Source organism: Propithecus coquereli, unplaced genomic scaffold (assembly GCF_000956105.1).
Source record: "Propithecus coquereli isolate 6110/MARCELLA unplaced genomic scaffold, Pcoq_1.0 Scaffold57, whole genome shotgun sequence".
NCBI classification, from domain to species: domain Eukaryota; kingdom Metazoa; phylum Chordata; class Mammalia; order Primates; family Indriidae; genus Propithecus; species Propithecus coquereli.
The window spans coordinates 7,872,339-7,898,944 of record NW_012151618.1 but is presented as its reverse complement, the minus strand read 5'-3'; the positions used below and the strand labels follow the sequence as shown (position 1 = coordinate 7,898,944).

Genomic DNA, 26,606 nt, shown 5'->3' with positions numbered 1-26,606 from the left:
CCCATAATCTATCTGACACCATCTATTAGTTCAAGGAAATTCAACAAAGTTCTGAGTTTTGCCACATGGCTGCTTCAAACCTTTTGTTTGTTTTGAAATATCAAATTATTTCAAAATTTATTTCTCTTTCCTTTTAGGGGTGGTGGTGGGGTCATCTTGCTTGGTTGTACCCAAAGCCAATGTTTCCTCTTTTCTTGAGTATCTCAGCAATTGATAACAGATAATTAGGCTGGGTATTCATCGAAGGACATTTGCTCTGCTCAAAATTCTTGATCACCAAGAGCGAACAAAAATATTATCTTAGGAACTTTAATAGCCCAAATTTTTTATACTAAATCCCGCCATCATTTTATGTGGCAGGGGTTCCTTTAATCTAATTATTAATAATTCTATCCTGGTAACACAAAGGCTACCAATAGAGAGATGAGAAATGTAACTGACTTAAGCATGTTTTGAATTGAGGTCATTATCAATTCAGGGGGATTTTGAAGGAAGAATGGATGGGGATTTTGAAGAGCAGACTAAATACTATTAACAAAAGGATTTCCCCATGCAGTAAGGCTAACAAACGGAAGGTAGTCTTTGTTACTCAGGATGTGATTAATATTGCCTCATCATTTAATTTTAGAACTTCTAAAATAAGGAAGCTTGCATCAGTTCAAGGCACATGGTTTGAAACCTCAGAATGCCTACTTTTTCTATTCTTTTTTTAATTGCAGAAATAATATATGCATTACAAAAAGTTTAAAAAATAGAGTTAAAACAAGTCTCTGATAGTCTCTATAACTTGACCAAAACTTCTGATAATATTTTGTGGCAGTTCTGGTTTTATTTTTTATGTACTTTTGAAAAATATTTTTGTGACCATGTTTTATGTGTAATTTGAATCTGATTTATTTCATTTAACATTACTTCATATGCTTTTTTCCCTGTGTTTGCAGTCTTCACGTCATTTGTAATTTCTGCATCATTTTGCCCTTGTGATACTCTATCAGTTTCCTAATCATGCCCCCTGTTATTGGGCATTTAGAATGTTTAATCGTCTGTCTTGTACACGATGGTAGTTATCAAGACTTTGGTCCGCACCATGTTAATGTTGCTCACACAGATCACAGAGGTGCCCTAATTCTGCTGTGATTTGCCTTTTTCAACCAATATTGTCTTGGTTTTTTTCCCTGAATTCCTTTGGCCTGTTTTGTTTTTATTTTTGTTTGTTTTGCGGGAGACAAGGGAGAGAACTGGTGGCAATCCACTTCATAGGTGGGCATTTTTGTCTTTCTTTCCTCAGTGGTGAAAGTGGTGCTGGAAAAACAGTGGCTGCCAAATACATCATGAGTTACATCTCCAGAGTGTCTGGAGGAGGCCCCAAAGTCCAGGTGAGTTGGTGATGGCCCATCTTGATACTTTATGCTATGTGAAATGTAAGAGGCTCCATTTTCTGTTTATAAAAGAATTTTTCTTCCATAGAAAGACATTGATTCTATAACCAAGAAACTTGAAATCTGCAAAGAAATAGCCTATTTTAAGATAGACATGCCTACTATATAATGAAGTCCTATGAATCAATAAAAAGGTCAACAGTCCAAAAGGAAAATAAGGGACATGAAACAGAACTCATGGAAAAGGAAATATAAATGACTCATAAAACATGAAAATATGTTCACCATCATGATAATAAGAGAAATGCAAATTAAAACTACACAAAAAAGCTATTTTTTACCTATCAGGTTGGCAAAAATCTTGCAGTGTTTTAAATACTAGATTGGAAAGAATGTAGGGACATAGTTGTTCTCATACATTGCTGGTAGGAGCATGAACTGGAGGACATTTCTGCAAAATCAATCAGACTTGCATGTATATACCATTTGACTCAGCAATTCTACTTAAGAGAATTTATCCTTTAGATATGCTAAAATGTATGCAAAATGATATATGTATAAATTATTTGTGGCATTTTTGGTAATGCAAAAGACTGGAAGCAACTTATCTGTTCCTCAATAGGCAACCACTGAAATAATCTATGATTTGTCATATAATAGAATATTATACAGCCATAAAAATGAAGCTTCATGTACTAACATGGAATGATCTCCAAGGTATATCATTAATTGCAAAAAGCAAAAGTTCAGAATATTGTATATAATATACTGCCATTTGAGAAGAAAAAGAGAGCATATATCTACATTTGTTTTGATATGTATCACATATCCCTAGAAGGATACATGAGAAACTGGAAACAATGGCTGTCTTTAGGGAGGGAAGCTGGGAGACTGGGGAGAGGGAATACTCTTCCTGTATACACTGGGGAAACTCTTTTTTTATTTTTTTATTTTTATTTTTGAGATTGGGTCTCACTCTGGGTCTCACTCTGCAGTATCGTCATCATAGCTCTCTGCAGCCTCCAACTCCGGGGCTCAAGCAATCCTCCTGCCTCAGCCTCCCAAGTAGCTGGGACTACAGGCACATGCCACCACACCTGGCTAATGTTTGTATTTTTTGTAGAGATGGGGTCTCACTATGTTGCTCAGTCTGGTCTCAAACTCCTGGCCTCAAGCAATCCTCCTGTCTCTGCCTCCCAAAATGCTAGCATTACTGGCAAGAGCCACCATGCCTAGCCCCTTGAGAAACTTTTATGGTTTGAAGTATGTGAATAAATTGCCAATTAAAGAAATTCATAAAAATTTTAAAGGAAATAGAGGGAGAAAGGGAAAAGAGAAAGGAAAAAGGGAAGATTGGAGCATATAAAGGAAACCTTAGGAAAAGGAGAAGACCCAAGAATGAGAGGTGAACGAAGAGTACGAGAGGGGCAGAGGAGTACAAGAGGGGCAGAGAAGCACCAGATTCAAGAAGACAGGGTCATGAACAGGGTAGCTACACCTTTATCTGTCTTTAGTTTCACTCCTGTGGTATCAGAATCAGCATCAGCAGGAACAGGTAAGGCCCGCTCCCCAGAGAGCAAGGGATGATGGTGATGGCGAGCTGAGGTCCATAAGGGGCTGCCCAAACTCAGTGCTCATCTCTGGCACATGCCAGAAATTATTCTAAAGATTAAATTTTTAGGTCAGGTGTGGTGGCTCACACCTGTAATCCTAGCACTCTGAGAGGCCGAGGCAGGAGGATTGCTTGAGGCCAGGAGTTCAAGATCAGCCTGAACAAGAATGAGACCCTGTCTCTACAAACAATAGAAAAATTAACTGAGCATGTTGGCGTGCGCCTGTAGTCCCAGCTATTCGGGAGGCTGAGGAAGGAGGATCGCTTGAACCCAGGAGTTTGATGTTGCAGAGAGCTATGATGACGCCACTGCACTCTAGCCTGGGTGACAGAGCAAGAATCTGTCTCAAAAAAAAAGATTAAATTTTTTAATCAGAATCACTTAATAAGCAATTTTATTGCCATGGTCTGCTATAGACTTTAAAAAGACACATAAAATTCTCGGCTAGTCCAAGTGCAGTGGTGTTTACAACCAGCTGATCAGAGCCAGTTACAGATTCCTTCGTTCCTTCACTCCCACTGCTTCACTTGACCAGCTTTAAAAGAAAAATTCTCTTTGCTGTGGTTCTATCTACTAATTAAATAGTGTTCTGTCATGTCCTGGTGGATCAGAAAGCTTAAAGCAGAGCTCAAAATTCCTCATGTGGCATGAAATGGTCTTAGAGTGGCCTCTTTTTCTTGATGAAAGAACATCGCGAGCAGCTCTGTCTGCTAGAAAGAGGCAGCAAGCCACATCTGTAATTCTAAATTCCCTAGTTTATAGAAACAGATGAAATTAATTTTTGAAATATTTTTATTTAACCCAATATATCCAAAATGTTATCATTTTAGTACATAATCAATATAACAAAATTAATAGAGATATTTTACCTTCTTTGTGGGGGACTAGCTAACAGCCACATGTGGCTTATGGCTTCCATCTTGGACAGGGTGCAGCTCTAGAACCTAGGTTTGTGGGGTTCAGTCCACTTGCTTTTCTCCACTCATGTGATCATGCCCTGTCCTGAGAGTGTGGACATGGAGACAGGAATCCAGGATGCTGTTTTGTAGGTGGGCTACCCTTTTGCCTTAATTTGCTCTTTCTCTTTTCCATGATATGTTCACTGCCACATTCTGCTGGACATCACCAAATGGTGATGAATAGACATGGATGTATGTGTGGATACATAAAGATTCTCAGTTTAAAAGTCTATAATTAAAGAAGGGAAGAGATAGAAGAACATCCTGTCTTTCATTCTCTCCCTGAAAGAAGCCGAGTGTTGTTAAAAGGTATAGGGATGTCTGGCCAGCGAAAAAAGAAAAAGAAAAGAAAAACAAGATATAAAGGATTAATGAAGATCCACAAACTTGAAATTAATTTTACAAAGAAGAGCAAAGTTTATGTAAATCCATGAGTTTTTACAGGAAAATAGGCAACTCGGAAGTATATTTCTAACCTTTGAAGTTGACCCCATGCAGGGCCCACCTAGAATTTGCCCTTGGTACCATTGCTGACAGTGATTCCTCCATAAGGATGGGATGCCCCCTCTCATTTTTCGTGGCAATTTCTCTTCTGAACGTTCAGGAGGGTGCCGTGGGAACACTTTGGCTGTTACTCAGTCAATTAGCAATCTAGTCCTCCTTGCTACAGCCTACGACCTAGTAGCCAGACTGCAGACGGTTAATGTTGATTTTTCTCTTCCTGTTTTCCTATGAGGACAATGATACAGAGTTCTTGGCTTGGAATTAGTCAGTAGCTAAAGAGCACAAGCCAGAAGACTTGTTATTTCTGGAACGTGTTTAACCATAGCATATGAATAATTAGAAGTACAAGGAATGACTCACTTGTTGAAAGATGTCTCTAACATCAAATCCTATCTGTTCAGCTATCTCATGTCCGTGGTGCGTTTTGCACACTTTTCAATCTGGCATTGAACTGGGGTGTTTGAAAACCAAATTATTCCCCTCTAGTAGGCCAGGAATTGTGCTACACAATCCAGCATTGACACTTGCTCTTCAAAGTGTGGATCCATGCTGGCAAAATCAGCACCACCAGGGAGCTGATTAGAAATGCAGATTCCTGGGCTCCACCCCAGACCTCCTGAATCCATGTCTGCATTTTAACAAGGCCCTCCAGGTGGTTCTTACACATTACAGTTTGAGAAACACAAGACTATATTTCCACAACCTCCCCTGGGGAGGAGAAACTGATTAGTTTCCCTAAAGTAAGTCTCACTTGCTGCGGAGCTGGTGGAGGTGGGATGACATGGGTGGGTAGACTAGTTGGGAAGGCGTAGCTAACGACTCTGGTGGGAACAGCAAGGAGTTACCTGTTCATTTCCCACTTCCCTTTCCTCCCTGCTGTGATTCCTGGCACACCCGGAAGTGCGAGGCAAAGCTGCAGCAACCAGCTTGGAAACCCAGTCCAGGAACGTTTATAGATGGTGATTTAGGGGTGGCACCCAGGTTCCTGGAGATCCTGCGTCAAGCCAAGGGAGTTGCGAGACCTGAACACACAAATAGGTTTAGGTCTGTCTCCATGAAAGAATAAATCCTCCAGGAAGCCCCAGGGACATGTGGATGTGGGGCCTCTCACCTTACTGCATTCAGAAACCAGGTCTTTAGGGAAAGTTTGGCTTCCGTTGTGTGGTGGGTGTTTGCACCTTCCTAACCTCCAGTCTGTTTGCGGGACAGCACGTGAAGGACATCATCCTGCAGTCCAACCCGCTGCTGGAGGCCTTCGGGAACGCCAAGACTGTCCGCAACAACAACTCCAGCCGATTTGTAAGTCTCTTCCCTGTGTCGGAGAATGTCGCCTGACTGATGATGTTAATGTTCCTGATTTAAGTCCCATATCTCATGGGAAGTGGGAGTTTCTCCCATATTATCAGGAGGCCGCCTTTTCAATCTTTTCTTCATTTTCTAGAGCAGCATGTTGTCAAGCTTCGATTTGCCCTTTGCCTGAAGTTATTTTTGAGCCTCAGGGATGCAAGCAATATAGTTTCAAAAACAGTTTTCAACTTGAATTGCCTTACTAAGGAAAATAAAAATCCATAAATGTGGCAGGTTTGGTCCTGGAGGAGTTTGCTTTGTGCCCTGAAGAAAAGACCTTCTTTCCTAGACAATAACTTGAGTAGATGGATATCCCAGGTATGGTTGCCCACGAGCAGTGATTTCACTTCTTAGAACCTGGTCTGTAGGCATTGAAGGGAGCAGATAGTTGGACTGATCTGGCACCTTGGAGAGAACCTTCCTCCTCTCTGTCCATCGGAGTGAGCTGCCTACTTCCCACCCCCCTGGCGTTGTGCCTTTGTTTTGTGTCTGCTCATGTAACATAACAACATCCAAAAGTGACTAGGCCTAGCCTCACTAACTGACCCACTTACCCGAGGTAATGCAAATGTCAACTGTGTGCATCATTGTGAATGCCCATCTAGACATTTCTCTGTCGAGTGTCTCCTGCGAGGGTAAATTAGAAGGCTGGCAAGGATGAAGATGAATATATTCCCCTTGACAAAAGCCACATTTACAGAGAAACAAATGTTTGCCCAGTAACCTTGGCTTACATAGATTTTGCATCTTATCTCAACCATAGATTATGTCTGGCGCTAAAGCATTCCAGGAGCCATCTGTGAGGCTGATTCTGGACCACTTTAAAATAAATAAGTGGGAATTTCAGAGAAAAGCAATTTCTTTTTCACTCTCTGTTTTGGAAGGAAACTTCTATTTCCAAGAGAATTTTTACTATGTTCTCATGTAATATTTAAGATCCCTGGTGGGTTATATCTGTCAGACTTGCCCTCACTTTCTTTCCTTGCTGCCCAATTATTCAAATTATTCATTTGCATTTTATTTTTTTGGCCCAATGCCTGGGCCAATGCCTCGTGTTATCTTGAAGAAATTTCTAGGTAATGAAATAGCAAAGAAGATGTGAACCAATTTTCCACTTGACCTTTTTTCCCTAATTGTCAATCTAAACCTGCCTTATAAAAATGGACTTGACCAAATTTAACACTCTAGCTATCTGTTTCCTGCTCTTACCCTCCTTTGAGAGCAGAATGATAATTAAATCAATATCTTCCTTGATTTTTCCAATATGAATCATTCTTTCTCCTTGGAGGATGCATCAGTCAATTTTTGTAGACAACTACAAAATTTTATACAACTCTGGTAGAAAGATGGGAAAGAGTGTGATGGGCATTTCAGACACACTTGCACTACACACATTCACACACACGTACACACTCACACATATACACAATCACACACACACACACCCACACACATTCACACGCACATATACACACATACACACTCACATATACATACACATACACACATTCACATACTCACATGCACACTCACACACACACTCACACACACACCCTCTTCCTCTCTCTCACAGAGACATGCCTGATGGCATCAAAAGATACTCACTCTCATGAATAATGAGATAAATGTAAATTAAAACCATATATCATTTCCTGTCTCAGACAGGCAAACATGAAGGAGACTGATAATACAGAAAAGAGACACCATTGGTTGAAGACTGACACATTCTTCTCTCAGGAGAGCAATTGGGCAATTTTTATCAAAATTTAAAATGCTCATATCTTTGACCCAGTGATAATTCTGGAATAAATTGTCTAAGTTCTCTGTTAAATAACTACTTACTTTTAAAAGATATCCATAATATATTGTTAAATTTAAAAAAAACAAATTATAGAATATTATGTACAGTATGTTCCCATTTTTTGTTTTAACGTATGCACATTATATAAAAAGTAATTAAGGTGGAGGTAAAGGCTGGGCGAGGTGGCTCATGCCTATAATCCTAGCACTCTGGGAGGCCGAGGCAGGAGGATTGCTTGAGCTCAGGAGTTCGAGACCAGCCTGAGCAAGAGCGAGACCCCCGTCTCTACTGAAAAAAATAGAAAAATTAGCCGGACATCATGGTCCACGCCTATATTCCCAGCTACTCGGGAGGCTGAGGCAGAAGGATCACTTGAGCCCAGGAGTTTGAGGTTGCTGTGAGCTAGGCTGACACCACGGCACTCTAGCCTGGGCAACAGAATGAGACTCTGTCTCAAAAAAAAAAAAAAGTAGATGTAAATCAAAGTTTGACATACTATTACAGTGATTATCTAGTAAGAGAATGTACAAGTGGCATCATGGTGGAATTATGGGTAATCGCACTTTAAAAAATGTACATGTAGTATGAATCATAAAAACATATTTTCCACTTATAAATCTTTTTCAATTTAAAAACATATATTATGAAATATTTCAAACACTGTTTAAAAATAATACAATGAACCTCAAGAGCTGAAGCTTCTTTCTATTTAATTATCGGCATGCAACATCCCATTCCTTTTATAAAATTTCCTCCTTTTCCCCCAGACTGCCATACAGCAATCCTAAATATTTTGACCTTTGACCTCTCATTAGGAGTTTTAGCCTTTTATATGACAATATTGAACTGTGTGTAAGCATTTTATTACATAAGAGCAGCGGTTCTCAACCTTGGTTACATATAAAAATCACCCAGGCACTTTTTAAAACTGTGCAGGTCTGGGCAGCAAGCAGTCCCTAGAGATCCCAGTCTGAGGTGGCACCAGGCACCTGCGTTTCATTAAGGCTCCCCAGGTGTTTCTAATGGGCAGCCAAGCTTGAGAGTCTTTGCTAGAAGGATTTGGGAGCTTGCCATTTACCACACCTCCCATTCCTGGGTTTGGTGTCCTGTTCGGTTTCATTTTCCCCCAGTTGATGGGGTCTGGGGACAGGCTCTGAATTGTTCCCTCCATAGCGTGTCAAAAGGAAAAGGCAGGAAGCTTGGCTGCCTTAGGAAGCACAGGGTGCTCTTGTTCAGCAAGCTTTGCTCAGGCACCACTCAATCTCAGGATAGTGGCTGTTGGTTCTCTTTGCCCGGTGCCCCTGGGTATTTGTCTTTGTTGTTTGGGAGGGGGAGAAGGAGGGGTCATGAGATTAAGAAAAATAGACAATTAGAGGATGGTCGTCTTTTGTAGTCTTTCTGACACCTGGAATCAGTAACTTAAGAACGGGAACGCAGCATATGCTCACATACTCACACGCTGGCATGGCATGCAAAGGGCTTTTCTTGTCCTAAATGAGTTTGCAGTTCTATTCACAGACTTGAGGTCCAGCTGAATTCAGCCCTGAGATGGGTGGATTTAGTCAGCATACAAAAACTTTTTTGGCCGGGGGGAGCATAGATTCGAGCTTCCCTGAATACGCACTCCAGCACGCAAGCTTTCATGATGTTAAGCGTGAGTGCAGTAGGCTGGATGTGCTCTCTGGTTTGGCCTTAGGCCACACCACTCCCTGACTATTTCTTCATTGAAATTTACCCCTCTGGCCGCTGAGAATGCTTAATTTCTGAGGACTGGAGGGAAACTATAATAAGTTCTCGTGAGAAAAAAATATATTGTTAATTTAACAAACTGACTACCTTTTACCATGAAATTCCAGGTTTTAATTCTCCTTCGTTCCCTGTTACCAGCAGTTAATAACAATGACAGTCACAAAAGTCCCCAGACCCACAAGGTAGCTGGAAATAATTTAATTTTTAATAAAGTGTTTTTGTTTCAGATAAGCATCTTAGCTGCTCCAGAGGTAAGAGGGATTGGCTGGTTTTGCTCAAAGCCGTGAAATAGAGTCTGACAGAGGGAAAATTTGCTTCCTCTGGAAGAGGATGGCAGACTGCACTCTTGTTAGGTTAAGGGTACCATGTGACTTTTCTGCCCCATTCTTTAAGCCTTCCCTTTGAGCAAGCAAGCACCTACTGGGGAAAAATGGGCAAGGAAGAGGGCATATCCTTATTTAGTTGTGCTAACGACAGATTCTCTCAATACAGAATTGTGTGATTGGTCAAAATCATGGGTCATTGTCGGATAGGAAAAGATGAGGAAGTCTAGACTAGAATTAGGAGTAATTCAGAATGTGTCTTTCATTAATGAATTTCCTTGAATTATATACTGTATTCATAGACTGTTTGAAACACCGTGTTTTTGTTCACCAGCCATTGAAGGAAATTCCAAACTTTCTTGCAGGGAAAATACTTTGAAATCCAGTTCAGTCCAGGTGGGGAACCAGATGGTGGAAAGATCTCCAACTTCCTTCTGGAAAAATCTAGAGTGGTGATGAGGAACCCCGGAGAGCGGAGTTTTCACATATTTTACCAGGTTTTCCATTATGTTTTTTTCTTTCCCACTTCCTATTCCTTCTCCGCATTTAAAAACAAAATTGTTTTTTCTCAGCCCTCAGGTTAGACAGTCTCTCCGGCAAGCCAACGAGGATGTATTACTATAGTGTGCAAGTCAATGTGCAGAATTGTGGGGCTGTCCCTGCCCTCAAGGAAAATAAGTTCTAATTGGGGTGATGAGACAAAATTCCCCCAAAAGTTAAATGGCCAAGAAAGTGCTGATACAGCTTCAAAACAAAAGTAGGAATCTTTGAATCTTTGCCAAATAAGAATTCATGTTGGGAGATTTGGCCCGGATGGTAATGAGAGGTGTTTAGGACAGGGAGCCCTAGACAGAGAGTACATGGGGACTGGCCAGGGAGGACAGGTGACCTGAACCTGAGCAAGGGAGGTGGGAGAGGGAAAGCGGTTCAGTGAGCTCAGCCTCTGCCAGTTGGCAGGGGCAGACGTCTCCAAAGAGCTAACTGTCGGAGGGAAGATTTGAGATAGGCTTGGGATCTTTAATACCAAGTCAAAAAGTTTCCACTTAGACCCTCAGAAGCTGTGGAGAGTTTGGGGCTAGAGCAGTGTGCAGGATGCTTCAAAATTGTGTGCCAACCTTCAGCATTCATCTAATTCGGCTATTTTTTAAAAGGTTTTTAAGTATTTAAAAAACATGATTGGCCGGGCATGGTGGCTCACACCTGTAATCCTAGCACTCTGGGAAGCTGAGGCAGGAGGATTGCTTGAGCTCAGGAGGTCGAGACCAGCCTGAGCAAGAGCAAGACCCCATCTCTACAAAAAATAGAAAAATCAGCCCGGCGTGGTGGGACATGCCTGTAGTCCCAGCTACTCGGGAGGCTGAGGCAGGAGGATCGCTTGAGCCCAGGAGTTTGAGGTTGCAGTGAGCTATGATGACACCATTGCACTTTACCCAAGGTGACAGAGCAAGACCCTGTCTCAAAAAAAAAAAAACATAATGATGCCATAAGCCAAATTTTTTAAGTTTGGGTTTACTTATTAATATATATATTAGGGATCCACACTGAACTTTTTTGAAGAAAGGTCTGGTAACTGTTCTTATGCTGTGTTTCATTTTTGGTTGAAGATCACTGGATTAGAAGGACATTAAACTGTGGGAGTAGCTCACATTCAATCTTTTCAGTTACACAGACATCTTAGTTGGTGGCGAATATTTTTTTCTTGCCGGTATGTGTTATTGGAAAAAGTACATAAATGACAAAAAGCTGAGAATTCAGGAATGCTTTAAATTGTATTAATCAAAGCAACATGTACAGATGAATGAAAAATAATTACATGCATCTCACATATACATAGCATATTATTTGCTGAGTACTAGATAGACATGTGTAATGGATGCTAGGACCCCTTTGAATAAATACTAGGCCCACCCTCCTCCAGGAGTCCTGTCCATAGGTCCAAAATCACCAGAATAGAGGCTGGGACCTGGTGGGCTCAGGTGTTCAAGATTCTGACATAAGAGTAATGGTCGAAGCTGTAAAATAGATGAGACTCCCATGGCAGTGAGTGTGGAGAGAAAAATAATCCACATACAGGGCTTGAGGGTGGCTGGACACCTGGTGAGGAGGCCTAGAGGAGGAGGAAACCTAGGACCCTGTGGTGTCACCGAGGCCAGGGGAGAAGCAACAGGATCAAGTGCTCAGAGCTCCTGGGGGAAAGGGATCGGCCTGGGGTTGTTGGACTTAGCCACTGGGAAGCAGCCACAAAAGTAGTTTCCAGAGTGGTGAGGGGAGAAGCTGGGGTGCAGGGGGTCGCATCGCGGTGAGGAAGGAGATTCTGTGGCTTGAAGAAGTTCCGAGTGAAGGAGAAGCATCTCAGGAAGGCAAGAGCAGTGTGTTTGTAGATGGAAGACCATTAGAGAAAGGGAGGTTTGCAGATGCGAGTGAGGTACAACTAGATGATGTGAGTGGGCAGAGGACTGAAAGGGAGGGAGAATATTCTTCCTTAGACCAAAAACAAAACAAACGAACAAAGCCCCCCACAAAAAAACAAGAAGGAAAAAAGGGAAGGAGCAGTACAAAAAGATCTTGAGGAGATAGGGAAGAAAAAGAAGGGGGCCCCATGTCAGGGGATGAGGATTCCCAGAACTGTTTGGGCGAGGGGACCAAGATGATATGAGGAACTTCACAAAGATGGGGAAGCATGGACAGGAAGTGTCTCTGCTTTTCCAGATTTTGTTGGGTTAGAGCCGCAGTGTGCGGTGTGCTGGAGCTGGCACACGTGGGCTGTGCACGTCTCATCCCACCTCCTCCTCCTGTGACAGTTCTTTGCTGGTTTGAAATTAGTCATGGTGGGAGTATTTACACCGCGAGTATTAGCAAACACTACACGTCAACTTTTTTTCTCCCAAGGGTTGATTATCAAACGTTTTCTAGCACATCACTAAAGCCCGTTAAGAGGATCTTGTCCAGACCTAAATCAGTGGTCAGTTCTCCTGCCCTTATTCCTGGAGGACGGCATGCTATATTTAAAGGCAGAGCTCAGAATACCAGAGAGCAAGGCCTGTGGGCTGTTTATTAAAAACACCCTGCAGTAAGAAGCACGGAGAAGCCAGCTCCCCTTTCAGGAGCCATAAGCAAGTTGGGCAGGAACCAAGTAGTCACAACCTGTTCCGCTTTCCACCCTCTGAGGGATCATAAGTGTGACAGGAGAGTGCCTTTCGTTGGACAAGGGACAATCCTTACCCCTTGCAGACCTTATCAGAGTTAAGGATTAGAATCTGCAGACATGGTTTGGGGCTACTACAAGTACAGCGGACATTCAGAAGCCCCTTCGTATTTTGGAGACTAGGACCAGCCATAATTTTAGAAAGCAGCATCAGAAAGTCCTCATCACTGGGCTTGGGGGTGGAGGCTGCAGGATCCACGAGGTGTCTTTGGTGCCTTGTGGTCCACGTCATGGCGCATCCCGTGTTCTCTCGCTCCAGCTCATCGAGGGCGCCTCCGCAGAACAGAAGCACAGCCTTGGCATCACCAGCATGGACTATTATTACTACCTGAGCCTCTCGGGGTCATACAAGGTTGATGACATCGACGACAGGCGGGAGTTTCAGGAAACCCTGGTAAGTGCCGGTGCCGGGCCAGGCAGGATCTGCTCTCTGGCCTGGGCGTTGCCTGTGGCAGAAAGGGCAGTGGTGTTTACAAAGCAAAGAGCAGGGCGAAATGTCTGTCTCATTCTGCTGTGAGCACTCCACATCCTAAAACCTGTGTTTCAGGACCCTTACATACCCAAGTGCTCGGTTGCCTAAGGATCACTTAGTGATTTGAGATGGGTTTTTAAAAAATGAATTCATCATTATCCCCTGCAGGACCTCTGATTAACAGGCAGAAATTACTGTGGGTAACACATTCAGCATACCTGCTTACCAATGGCCTGCCCCACTGGTGAGCTGGTTCCTTAGAAAGGCCAAGCAAACAGCACGTTTATGGACTTATTCAGGTTTTGAACTTCTGGAACACCTGTAGTCTTTTTTCGACCCTCTTCGTTTCTTTTCCATTTTTGAGGACTTTCTCTTCACCCCTCTATTGCACGGGTCAGAAGGTGATTTTTCTACTCCATGCCCTTCACGTTGTATATGTGTTACGGTACAAGTTGTAAAACTTGGTAGACTGTTAAGGGATTGCATCCTGGGGGAAACAGCTTAAATGAGTCCATCTAGACCTTTCTGTAGGTAGGTTAGTCACCCATTTAGCTTCAAAGGGCTACGTTACTACCGTCCTGCGAGTCACCCACCAGCCAGGCCCATCCCTTAGCCCAGATCCAGAGCTGAGTGGCAGGTCCTGAGTGAGCAAGGGAGGTTCAGATAGACTGTGTCCTGGGTGCCAGGAAATAAAATGGTATCGAGAGGCCACATGGCCTCAAAGGAGCTGGAAGATAGAAACATGCAGGTAAGCGCCTACACGCTGGTCTTCTAGTATAGTTCTCTTAGGAGACAGATGTCTAAATTTAAACATTTTAGCTGTTTTTATTGAATTTAAGGGACATCAGAAACTAGATGTTTTAATGATGTTTTTACTGAATTTCCTGGAGAATTTTAATCAAGATCCCTTTGGAAGTACAATCTATTCTCATCCCTTCCGATGAAGAGAAAGATCTCTCGAGTCTACTTGGAGTAGCTGGAAAGGGTCAGCAGTGCCCTGAGAGGGAGAGAGTTGGCGACAACACCAAAGGACGAAGACAGACGGGGACCTTGTGTACAGCTACCGCTGCAGAGTATCTTTCCTCCTGGAGTTCTCCTGCTCTTACTCCTTGAGGACGGCATGCTATGTTTACATACAGAACTGCCCTTCCAGCATGACTCTGGGGCTTGAGAAGAATGTATACAGTGGTCAGTGATCACGTACAGGGACTTCCTGCTGCCATCTCAAGCTAAGCCACACATAAGTGCAAAACCCACTCTCTGCTTTGACTTCTTTTTTTTAAACTCATCTGTATTTGTTGCAACCTTATTTAAAGCAGCTACCATGCTTTGGCTTCCTTATTATGTGCTTCTAAAGCTGGCGATCAGCCTGTCTGGATAATTTCTCTTTTCCAGCACGCGATGAACGTGATCGGGATCTTCGCCGAAGAACAAACGCTGGTGTTGCAGATAGTGGCAGGAGTTCTCCACCTGGGAAACATCAGCTTCAAAGAAGTCAGCAACTACGCGGCAGTGGAGAGTGAAGAGTGTGCGTAGCTCTGGCCTGTGGTTGTTGAATGGGGGGAGTGGGGGGTCAGCTCCAATCAGAAGTAACCCGCCCCCTTCCTTTGCTTAGGTCTCAGATGGGGTGTCTTGGGATGAGGTGAGACGTGTTATGTGTCCTGCTGGGGCAGAATAAAACGGCCTCAGAGAGACTAGACCTTGTCTATGCACTGCCCCTCCTCACCCACCAGCATTGCCAAGCCCCACACCATCGATGAGTAACGAAATCATTTCAATTTTTCATTAACCTTGGGAAATCTCGCAGAATTTCACACCTAGGTTTAAAGATAAAGTGACACATTTAATGAAGATTAATGGTTTAATAATGCAAAAGATTAGTCTCTTAATGAAAACCTTTTCTATAACTGATCTTTAGGGTCTAAATTCACTCAAAGGTCTTAAAGGACAAGTGGCAGAATATATTAATATGTAAATACGAGAAGCTCACAGGTTCACAGTTTGTCGCATGGGTTGGATTAGATTGGATTTCTGAACACAGAAAGAAATGGACTTTGACTATTGTGTTGGCATTTCTGATGATCCCCTTTAATGATCACATCTGTATCGTTGGAGCCTCAGCACCTGAATGGTCAGTTTTACTCTTTGAGAAGAAATCAAGGTTCTTCCTGCAGAGAGATATTATTGGTTACATGTGCCCGCAATCTGCCATAAATAGCGTGGCGTGTGACTCTAGCCTCTTAGGCATCGACAGCTTTCCGGGCTGCTTTCAGAACCCACACGTCCTTTAGCCACCCAGGAAGACATTCTTCCTTTCTCAGCATTCTTCAAGGATGATAAATTTAGATGCTTAGTAATAAATAGTATCCCACTCACTGCTGACAATGCAGTTGGGGATATTTCCATTCCAAATAAGGTTCTTTTTTATGTTTTTGTTTTCTTTTCTGATAAAAGAGGGAAGTTCTGCTAACTTCTGATGTCTATCTGATAAAGACAGAGATGAATTATATTTACCAGGGAAAGGGGTGGAAAAAAATAAATGGACAGGGTGTCTATAAAGTCTAGAAACATAACCTAATAATTGTAATCATAATAAGTATATTTCTAAACTTTCTATACATTTCCTTGACATTTAACAAATGCGCATGTATGTCCAGTGGGATCATTAGCCCTTGGCCTTTTAACACTGACAGTTTTGGTTTGGTAGTATTTTCTGTGGCAGTAGCCTTGGTTTCTTTTGCCTTCTTGGAAAGTAACATTCTTTACTGCCTCTTTATTCTTGAGAGCATGACACTGAAACAGCAAGCATTCCCCTGGATGTTTAAACCAAGAAATGTTTTGCACATTGATGTGCAGCGGTAAAAGCCCCCTCAGCCAAATGGCTGAGGTCCCGGATTGGCAACTGTTGTGAAATTCCCCATCTGGAGGGGATAGTGGGGTGGGGATCAGGAAAGGCTATACTTGAAGCCAAAGATCCCCCCCAAATAATTTTCTTTTATTGATTTGGGTATTTGTTCACTGGTACCGCATTAACACGACTCAAGTGGGTGTACAGTGAGAGTTCTCTGTTCTATCCCTTTTAGAGTCAGCTTGTTCCCTCCCCAAAGATATTTAAGGTCCTCAGTCTCTGGTGTTTCCTTTAAGTGATATTTATCCCTGCTTTTCCTACATGCATCCCTTTTTACCTCCCACTTTGTGCATTGATGGGAGCTTATAACACAATGTTCTACAACTGCTTTTTCACTTAACGTGGATCTTGCAGATTATTCTATATCAATTCATAAGGAGCTTTATCCTTTTTATAGCTGCATAGCATTCCATTGCTCGGCTACACTTTGAGTTATTGAAACAATCATCTCTGGCTGGACATTAAGATTTCTGATCTTCTGCTATTTCAATACTGAATGGACACCGCTGAAGTGAATAACCTTGGTTCCTGTCATCTTTCACATACTTGAGTATATCTATGAAATAAATTTGCAGAGGGAAGTGCTAGCCCATGCCTTTATAACTGAGGAAATTTCTGTAGCTATTATAGTGTAGAAAAAGAAAATGGTAACATTCCCTACACCACTGGCCTACTAAAGAAAAAATAGCCATTAATAGCAGCTAATTTTTTGTTGTCTGATCTTAGACTAATGGGGATATAGAATTTCCTTGGTCAAACCAAACAAACCTCACCTTAGGCATATATGTACCTGTCAATATCAGTATGGTAAGGTGACATGTATTAAATACCAAATTAACCTAATTAACCTAAATTAGGTTAATTTGGTATTTGATTTTATTGAAGAAAAATTGAAGAATTTTATTGAAGGAAAAAAATACTACTTCAATAACAATGGGTTGCTCTGCATAGTCAGTGCTAAAAAAATTAATAATAACAACATGGGAAGTAAAAGTACAAGTGGCAGTGTTCCTCCTTTACCCCACTACTAATGGATTAGAAAGCACAGAACCTCAATAGCAAAGACAGATAAAGCTTACTTCCCTTGTAATTTTTTAAAATTTGTAAATATGAAATTTTGTTTTTCTACATCTTTTTGGTTTTTCTCTGTTCCCTAAACTTCAGATTGCAATGGAAAAATTAAACCTAACTTTGCTTCACACTTTAATGCAGTAATAGAAATCTATTTTCCCTATTTAAATGCACTGAGGCATTACTTTTTAGCAGGTTCTTCTATGTTTTACATGACTCAGATGAACTATACCAGAGTTACATCCTCGTTTTAAAATTAATCTTTTGCTTTCTTTCTCCTTTGCCTCCCAAGCCTCCCAGCTTCTGCACTGACACTCTTACCCAGCCACACTCACACACACCCCCTGGAATCCACAGCCTGGAGGACATCAACACAAGCAGCCCTGTAATTTCAACACTGGGGCAGGCACTGAAGAAAATATGAGGCCATAAAAGCTTGTACTTGAAAAACATGGCATGGAGTTTTTTCAAACCAAGTGCTATATTTCCTCTCTGGTCTTCTTAGCTGTTTCCCTAAGCTTATGGCTCTGATTCTTGGCCAGATTCTATGTCTTGATTTTTGAGTGCCTGCAGTCCTCCAGTTATGTCCTCTTCTACAGAAAAAGTACAACACATGGAAGTGTAGCGTGTGCCTTTGTCAGTCCCTTCTGTCTGAGAGTCTACAGGACTCTCATCGTAGCCCTTATTGTTTTATTTCTTTGCTAAGGTCATAAAGATAATGGCATACACATTTTTACCAAATATTTTAACCGTGCCCCCGTTTTAGCATCGTTAGGGGCTTAGGAGAAGCCCATGTTTTCAAAACAGACAAATTGGCACTAATTATTCATTTTATAAAACTATTCACTGTGTAGTTCCCATGAACAGTGAGAGGGGCCCTGGTGACTATACTATAAGCCATTGGTGGTAATGTCCGCCAATCAAGCGAGATATGCCCTGCCCTGATGCTACGATAATAAGGGACATGAGAGCATCCCCTTAGGGAAAGCTTCTTATATGTTGGATACATTGGTAAATGTCTCTTGATTCTCAACAACCCTACGTATGTCCAGTCTGATTTACGAATGTCATCATCTGCCCTTACTCTGTGCAACGAAAAATTTTAGTTCAGTGGAAGACCCATGCAGATTCCTAGACATGTGTTAATAAAACGAAATGGCCATTTTCAGATCAGTGCATTTGATTTTGTTCATGTGTCCTCCATAAAAGGAAGCCCTTCTACTGGTCAAAGTATTTTTGTGAAACACTCAAATAGATGATAAATGCCTTGTTCTGGCATTCTCCTTTTTCAAAATGCATTCACTGACTTAATCTCATTGGAAGGTATATACTGAGAAATGTCAGCCCATTATATTCTAACACCATCTGTGAAATTCTAACAGATTATCCTTTATTGGGAGGCTTGTGATTTTTAAGCATTATCATAAGGTCTTTACAAAAACCTTTTATCAGATAATTTCGGGAAAGCATTATGCAGAAAAAGAAGACTCATATCCAAGTTCAAAATTTTCATTTGCCTCTATAAAAATCTTTCATTCATATTAGAAAACTCTGAGCAGTCTTTCATATCCAAGAATGATGTCATTTATTCATATTAGAGCATTTTGTCCAGAAATCAGAAAATCCCATTTATATCACTAGCCTTCCTTTGTAAGTTTCATGGCCTGAAACAAGTTACTGAGCCATAGGAGGAGTCTTGGTGTTTCTGCCCAAAGACCATAATCAACCATGCTACACGACAGTAGGACGGGGTATGCTGTGGTATGAATAATACCAGTCTCCTCCATTTCAGTCCATACGCCACCCTCGGGAATCTTCTCGTGATGCCCTTATCCAGGCCTCCTTTTGCCTCTAGCCCAAATATCCCATGCCATTCAAGGACACCCACCATTGAGTCCATTCTAACCTTTTAATCTTACCTTCACTTTCGCCTGCAGCCAGTGCTGGTCTCTGCGCTCTAGACTGTGTCCATCCACGTCTCCTACATTCCTGCCTCCTCACCGTTGCACCTTCCTTTTCCCTCTCTGCGTCTGTACAAATCCTGCTCATCCTTTTAGGCCCAGCCCAAATCCCTTGACTACTCCAGCAACTAGTAATATCTTCCTGTTCTAGATTTCTTCACAACTTTATTGTCTGTGCTACATATTCAGCTTTTAGGGAAACTATTTTTGCCTCATCTCTATTGCTTTCAAGATTTCTGAAATATTTTGTATCCTTTCTTGTCTCTTTAGTAACCTTTACACAGGTTAAGCACTCAATAAATATGTGATTGCTTGTAATTATTAATTCAGTAGAATCAGGTGCTTTAAGCTCTTTGGAAATGATGCTATGAAAACATTGTACCAAAAAGGAAGAAAACAATATTTGGAGCCAAAGGAATGTTTCTTGATTGAGTTCCTTCCGGGCCATCTTGCTGGACACTTAGAGAGATGTCCATTTTAGGCATTGAACTGTGATCTCAGTAGGAGGGATTGGTTTGCCATCCTTCTTGGATCACTGATTTATATTATTAGAAATCTCAGTCATCATAGGAATTGACTCATGTAATAGAACAATTGAGAAAAACAAAGTAGATGGATGTGTATGGCATTGCTGATAAGCAGCCTTTGGCAGAATGTAAGTTCTCGGGGGCTAATGATGGTGCCTTGTATGTACACATATGCACACACATGCACACAAACCATTAGTGATAATGTCCGCTAATCAAGTGAGATATGCCCTGCCCTGATGCCATGATAATAAGTGACGTGAGAGCATCCCCTTAGTGAAGGCTTCTTATATGTTGGATACATTGGTAAATGTCTCTTGATTCTCAACAACCCTACATATGTGCCTCCACATATCTGCGAGATCAACTGCTGTAATTCTGAAAGGTAATCGTGTTTTCTTTCACGTCCTCTAGTTTTGGCTTTTCCTGCGTATCTGCTGGGGATAAACCAGGACCGGTTGAAAGAAAAGCTAACGAGCCGGCAGATGGATAGCAAGTGGGGAGGCAAGTCAGAGTCCATCCACGTGACCCTCAACGTGGAGCAAGCCTGTTACACCAGGGACGCACTCGCCAAGGCCCTGCACGCCCGGGTCTTTGATTTCTTGGTAGATGTAAGTAAAAACACAAGTTGACATTGGTGATGCTTCCTATTTTAGCTATAAAGAGTAAAACTACGTAGATATACATATTTTTGCTCATTCCTTTTAACCATTACCATACTCTACTTTGTATCCTCTCACTCTGGAATCATTGAATCCTGCTTTGACTTCTGGATTTGTCCACCAAGACACATTAGCTAAACCTACTATAGTCACAGTTTCTTCTGGGCAAAATATTTAGTAAAGCCAGGACTAGAGACTAGAAAAAAGAGGAGACCCATAGTCATGGGCATTTCTTGACTTTCGAGCCTAAAGGTTTAAGGATATTGTATTTGTCTTATATTGCTGTGTTACAAATTAACCCAAAACTTAGTGGCTTGAAATATTAAGCATTTATTTTCTCATAGTTTCTGTGGGGCAAGTATTTTGGGTCAGCTAAGCTCGGTGAGTCTAACTCAAGGACGAGATTAAAGTCAAGATGCTGATTGAAACTGCAGTCATCTCAAGGCTTGGCTGGGGTTGGAGGATCTGGTTGAAAAATGGATCACTCCTGGGCTGTTGGCAGGAGGTCTCAGTTCTTGCTACACGGGCCTCTCCTTAGTATTGCTTGAATATCTTCATAATACGGTGGTTGGTTTTCCCCAGAGTGAGTGACCTAAAAGAGAGAATGAGCAAGAAACCACAAGTTTTATATGTCCTAATCTTGGACTCAAGTATTGTCACTCTGCCACATTCTGTTCATTAGAAGCAAGTCACTAAGTACAGTCCACCTTTAAGGGGTCAGAAATTAGGCCCCACCTTTTGAAGGGAGGAATATCAAAGACTTTTTGGATATACTTTAAAACTACCACAGATATTTTTGGTTATGGCATACGTATATGTGTGTATATATACTTACATATGCATATACATACATATTTATATATGTATATCACATATATATCTATATATGTATATCACATATATATTCAGAAAATTAGTCTTTCAGCAACACAGAGCTGCCAGTGACAATCTATGTTAATCCCTGTAGCCTCTAAATGGTAGAATAATAATAGCACACATTTATGTAGCACTAACTGTGTGCCAGATACTGTTCTAAGTATTTTAGGGAGAAAGAAAAAACCTCACTTAATTCTTACAACAACCTGTGACATCGGTATTGTTATCTGTACAGATAAATGAAGTAAGGAACAAAGAGGTTAATGAATTTGCCGAAGGTCACCCTGTTACTATATGATTGATCTAGGAGCACCTAGATCCCTAGCTATTCTGCTTTGACTTTGATTAATATGTATTCAAGCTAGAAGAAACCCTAGGGGGACTTTAGTCAAGGGACTAAAGGCCATTAGATCCAAAATGTCTGTATTTGAATCCAGATACTGACACCCTTGACGGCTTCAAATATGGTTAGGTATGGTTAGGGTAGGATCCACAGGGCAGGGTAGGGTAATTCTGGGTACTTCTTGTGGCTATTTGAAGGGTAAGATTGCTGGACAAGCTCAGGGTCACATTAAACAGTAGTCATGCAGTTAGCTTGTTCAGACCCCTAGTTTGATTGAGAAGGGAGTCTCAGGCCTGAGTATTGGTGGATTTGCCCAAGACCATTCAGCAAGAGGGTCGCACAGATCTAGAACTAGAACCCACATCTCTTGTCTCTTTGTTTAGGATACCTTCTGGCGCTGGACTTCCCAACTTCCTTCCTTCCTGTCATCTCATTTTTTTTGTAGTAAAAGTGGATGAATGCTCATGTAAGTGATACTAATTTGAGGTGGCATTTACTGAGCACTGACCATGGGCCAGGCACTGGGCTAAGTGTTGTATGTCATTAGCCATTAGCTCACAAAAGGTGATATGTCATTTTCTTTGCCTGGAAAACACATCTGGTACTTTAGAATTCGTTCAGGTATTCACAACCGCATGGAACTTTGCTCTTGTATTCCTCCCTCCCTGCATCCCTCACCACCCCCTCTACCCTACAGCTACCCTGCTGTCGTTAAGTCTGTTTCGGTGAATTGCATGGCCTTGTCTCACTGTGGTCAAGAACACAGATTTAGACATTGTACTGCTTAAATTTAATCCCAGGCCCTGCTTCTTGCACAGTGCAATTTTAGACAAGCCTCCGTGTACCCATCTAGAAAATGAGGATGATAATGGTATCCTGCCGTCATGAGAATTGCAATGAGAATTAAGAACACATTGAGAATACTTAGCAAAGCCTGGCAAAGGTGACTAAATAGATGGACGCTGCTTTTATTATCAATTTTAAGATAATTACTATTGTTATTATCTGTAGACAGTTCACCCTCTCTATGAGCAGGGGACTGCCTTGACCTTAGCATCCCTGGCATATTGCATTATGTGTTCATTAAATGACAGCTGAAGGGGGCACAATGAAAGTGATATTTAGAGATCTTGTAGTGTTGGTTCTTCACGTTTTACTTCAATCATCCAAGATGACATTTTCTTCTAAGTCTCAAGACTTCCTGGAAAAGCTAACTCTGTCAGAAATTAATGTTTTTCATCAGCAAAAAGCAAACACTTTTTTTCCGTACCTTAGTAGTTTTTTTGGATCCTGGTGGTTTTCCAAAGGACTTGATGTTTCAGGTTACTGGTCTTCATGCTGCCCTCTGTTTCCCACGGGTAGTGGTGTTTGCTGTGTGTGCTCCTGCTCCCTTTCCCCCACACATGCCCGTTTTTAATACGCATGGAAAAGAGTTCATTGTCATGCTGTGTACTTTCTCTAGTCCATCAATAAAGCCATGGAGAAGGATCATGAAGAATACAACATTGGTGTCCTGGACATTTACGGCTTTGAAATATTCCAGGTAAGGCCAGTTTGAATAATTGGGGGTTGAGGAGGATGATGTTTCATCTCGCCTGCAGGAAATAATTCTACACAATGAAAAAATACCACTCTTTTTTGCCGTTCTGAGTTCTTCGTGTACTTTACCAAATTAATTTCTCCTAAATATAAAGTTCTCTCTTTTGGTACATCCAACATTTCCGTTAAAGCTTTTCACATCAAGACAGTTCAACGAAATCACTCAAGAAATGACTTTTAAATGATTTTGCGAAACGATTCCATGGGAGTAACTTCTTTTTTCTTTCAGAAAAATGGCTTTGAACAGTTTTGTATCAATTTTGTTAATGAGAAATTGCAGCAGATTTTTATTGAACTGACGTTAAAGGCAGAACAGGTAAGCAGTCCCTCTTCCCTCATCCTATTCTATCCATAATTTATTTTGTTTTAAAGGGTATAGATTTCTCTCTTTCGATAATAGATTCAGGTTTCAGGCTTATATTAAGACATGTACCTAATAAAGTCAGGCAGAAAAACCATATGCCATTGTGGCATTTTAGTCTATGAAATATAAATAGCATCTGCTACATTTTCTTTCTCCTTTAAACAAATGATGCTGCGAAGTTGGACTTAAGACTGCTGTTTTTACTACACTGACTCACTGACCGGGTGGATAATGGGAGCGTCCTTCCAACCCAATTGTCTATGGCATGTACTGTGTTCCGAAGGAAAACCTGACTTTCTCAGAGTTGGTCCACTCTCAATCTTCCCTAAAAATATATGTATTTTTAACAAAGTTGGTATTTTAATTCTGACTTTAGGTAACATGTCTTGCTATAGTTTCTTCTGAAGTTCGGTGCATGTCCCATCATATTCCTGATACCAATTGTTTAAGATCCCTAGGGCCACCGTAATAAAGTAGCACAGACTAGGTGGCTTAAAACAGCAGAAATCTCTTTCCTCAGAGTTCTGGAGCCCAGAGTCTGAAATCAAGGCATCCTAAGGCCACACTCCCTCTATAGGCTCTAGAGGAGACTCCTTCCTAGAATCCTGCCCCTTCCAGCTTCTGGTGGCTCCTGGCATGTCTTGGCTTATGGCAGTATAGCTCCAACCTCTGCCTCTGTCTTCAGATGACCTTCTTCTGTGTCTCTATCTCCAAATCTCGCTCTCCTTTCTTTTAGAAAGATGCCATTCTTTGGATTTAAGGGTCACTGTAAATCCAGGATGAGATCCTTAATTAATTACATTTATAAAGACCCTATTTCCAAACCTCACACTCTGAGGTTCTGGGTGGACATGAAATTTGGGGGGATACTATTCAACCCACTATACATATCAAAGGCTGTTTTGGGGTCATTTAGTTATGAAAGTGTTCATCCTTTTGCTTAGGAAATGCCAATAACCAATGGGTTTCACATAAACCTCTGCCCTGGACATTTAGCCTTCCTACCCCTTGGAGTAGCTAGAGCACAACAACCAGGACAGAGCATGGCAGTGACTGAGATGGGAGAGTGTAGGCAGGGGCTGAGTCACAGAGGAACTTTGCAGGGCGTGGCTGAGACTTTGGATTTTATACCACATATGATGGGGAGCCACTGAAGAATTCAATGGGTGAATTCAGGGAGTGACATGATCGAATTTGCATTTTGTGATTTTGAAAAGGTCACTCTGGCTCTATACACTTGTAGGGTGGGGGAGGCAGGGGAAAGCAATCCAGAGTGGGCATTTAAAATCCCATTACCACAGGAGACCAGGCTAGAAATGGCCAGCTGGGACCACGATGGTAGTCGAACAGGTGGTAACGCGGCAAGAGGAAGTCAGAGTCAGAGTATATTTTCAGAGTGAGCCAGCAGGATTTGCTCAAAATAATTAGCAATAGCCAAGAAGGAAAGCATAATCGAGGGTGATTCTTAGCTTTGTGGCTTGGATAACAGGGCCAGTGGTGAGGCTGTTTACTGAAGGGTGAGATCAGAAGAGGAGTTGGTTGGAGACAGTGGGAGATGTGGGATCAGAAGTCCCCTGAACATGTTTTAAGTGTGAGAGGCCTATTGTACATCCAAGTAGAGATGCCCAGTCACGAGGTGTAGATTAGAGAAACAAATCTGGGAGTCATTAGCCTGTTGGTGTTATTTAAAGCTGTGGGATTGATTAAAATCACCTAGAGAAGAAGGGTTGAGAAAACAAGAAGGCTGAAAGGTGGGGCCCTGAGACTCCCCATCATATACAAAGGTCTGGAAAGAAGAAAGAGCTAGCAAAGGAAGCCAACAACACAAGACCAGGGAGGAAGGAGGAAAACCAGGACCGTGTGGTGGTGGTCGCCGAGTTAAATGAGCAGCTGATCTGAACAAGGAACTTTCTCTTTAAGTACCTAGATGCCCATCTGTAAATCTGGCTCCTGTCCTGTGTTAAATTCAAAGAGATTTTTTTTATAACTGGACTTAGAACTTTAAGCCGTATTAAATTGTTGGTTTTGTCAGTCAAAAACAATCGTGTGATAGCAATTTCATGTGGTTAAAACTAAACATGAAGATCACCAAGCAATAAAATGTTCCTTTCCTATCACCTCTTAGAAAAGAAGCAATTAAAGTTCCTAGGGTTTATTGAAGGGCATTCAAGTGTTTCTCTTTCATGGTGATTTACGTGCCTTCGGTATTCATCGGTGCAGAGCTCTAGCCTTGGCTGAGTACTAATGTGAGTTCCTGGTTTCTGTCATGCAGGAAGAATATGTTCAAGAGGGAATAAGATGGACACCCATTGAGTATTTTAATAACAAAATCGTGTGTGACCTCATAGAGAACAAAGTCGTAAGTATTGGTCTGGTGTGTCTCTTCACTGCTCACGGGTTTGCATTAAGTGAGTGTTCTCCGTGTCATGGTTTTAGAACAGGCAAAGTGACAACTCCGATCTGCAGAGAATTTTAGCAATGACATTAGTTTTGTGGATATGTGGATATGTGAAAATAGAACAATGGGGTTTTATTCTTATAGTAAATATGAACATGTGTATATGAGTAAAATGTCAATTTACAAATGGAAGTTGTTACTGGATTCTAAGAGAAGACAACTGTCACTTACATTGTTGGCATACCATATACAGAGCCATAAAGTTAGCCCTGTCTTCTAGTCCAATTGTACAACTTCTAGGACGTTAGCCCTCAGAAATGATTCAAAAGAAAATAAAAGCGATGTAGACCGAGCTCTCTACAGGACTGTGTTCTGGTGTTTTTGTTTATAAAAGCTAAAAACTAGAAACAGTAAAAGCATCCATAGGCAATTCAGCCATTAAATAAACTATAACTAACATATCAGAGTAGGAAAATATAGCCATTAAAATAACAAGCATGAAGAAAACATGAGGGATGTTACAAATTAGCGCTGTTCAAAAAGAA

The 26,606-nt window shown here is 41.5% G+C and overlaps 1 protein-coding gene across 2 annotated transcripts in view; it reads left to right on the top strand.

The window, feature by feature from the left end:
* MYO1E (myosin IE) overlaps positions 1 to 26,606 on the top strand; it is a 200,360-nt gene that overhangs the window by 108,929 nt on the left and 64,825 nt on the right. For both annotated transcript variants that reach the window (XM_012658061.1, XM_012658062.1), the window contains 9 exons: positions 1,289 to 1,376; positions 5,665 to 5,754; positions 10,041 to 10,172; positions 13,140 to 13,274; positions 14,748 to 14,880; positions 20,234 to 20,430; positions 23,163 to 23,243; positions 23,529 to 23,615; positions 25,936 to 26,022. In XM_012658061.1, coding sequence (XP_012513515.1) covers positions 1,289 to 1,376; positions 5,665 to 5,754; positions 10,041 to 10,172; positions 13,140 to 13,274; positions 14,748 to 14,880; positions 20,234 to 20,430; positions 23,163 to 23,243; positions 23,529 to 23,615; positions 25,936 to 26,022 — 1,030 coding nt within the window. The remainder of the gene's footprint in view (positions 1 to 1,288; positions 1,377 to 5,664; positions 5,755 to 10,040; positions 10,173 to 13,139; positions 13,275 to 14,747; positions 14,881 to 20,233; positions 20,431 to 23,162; positions 23,244 to 23,528; positions 23,616 to 25,935; positions 26,023 to 26,606) is intronic.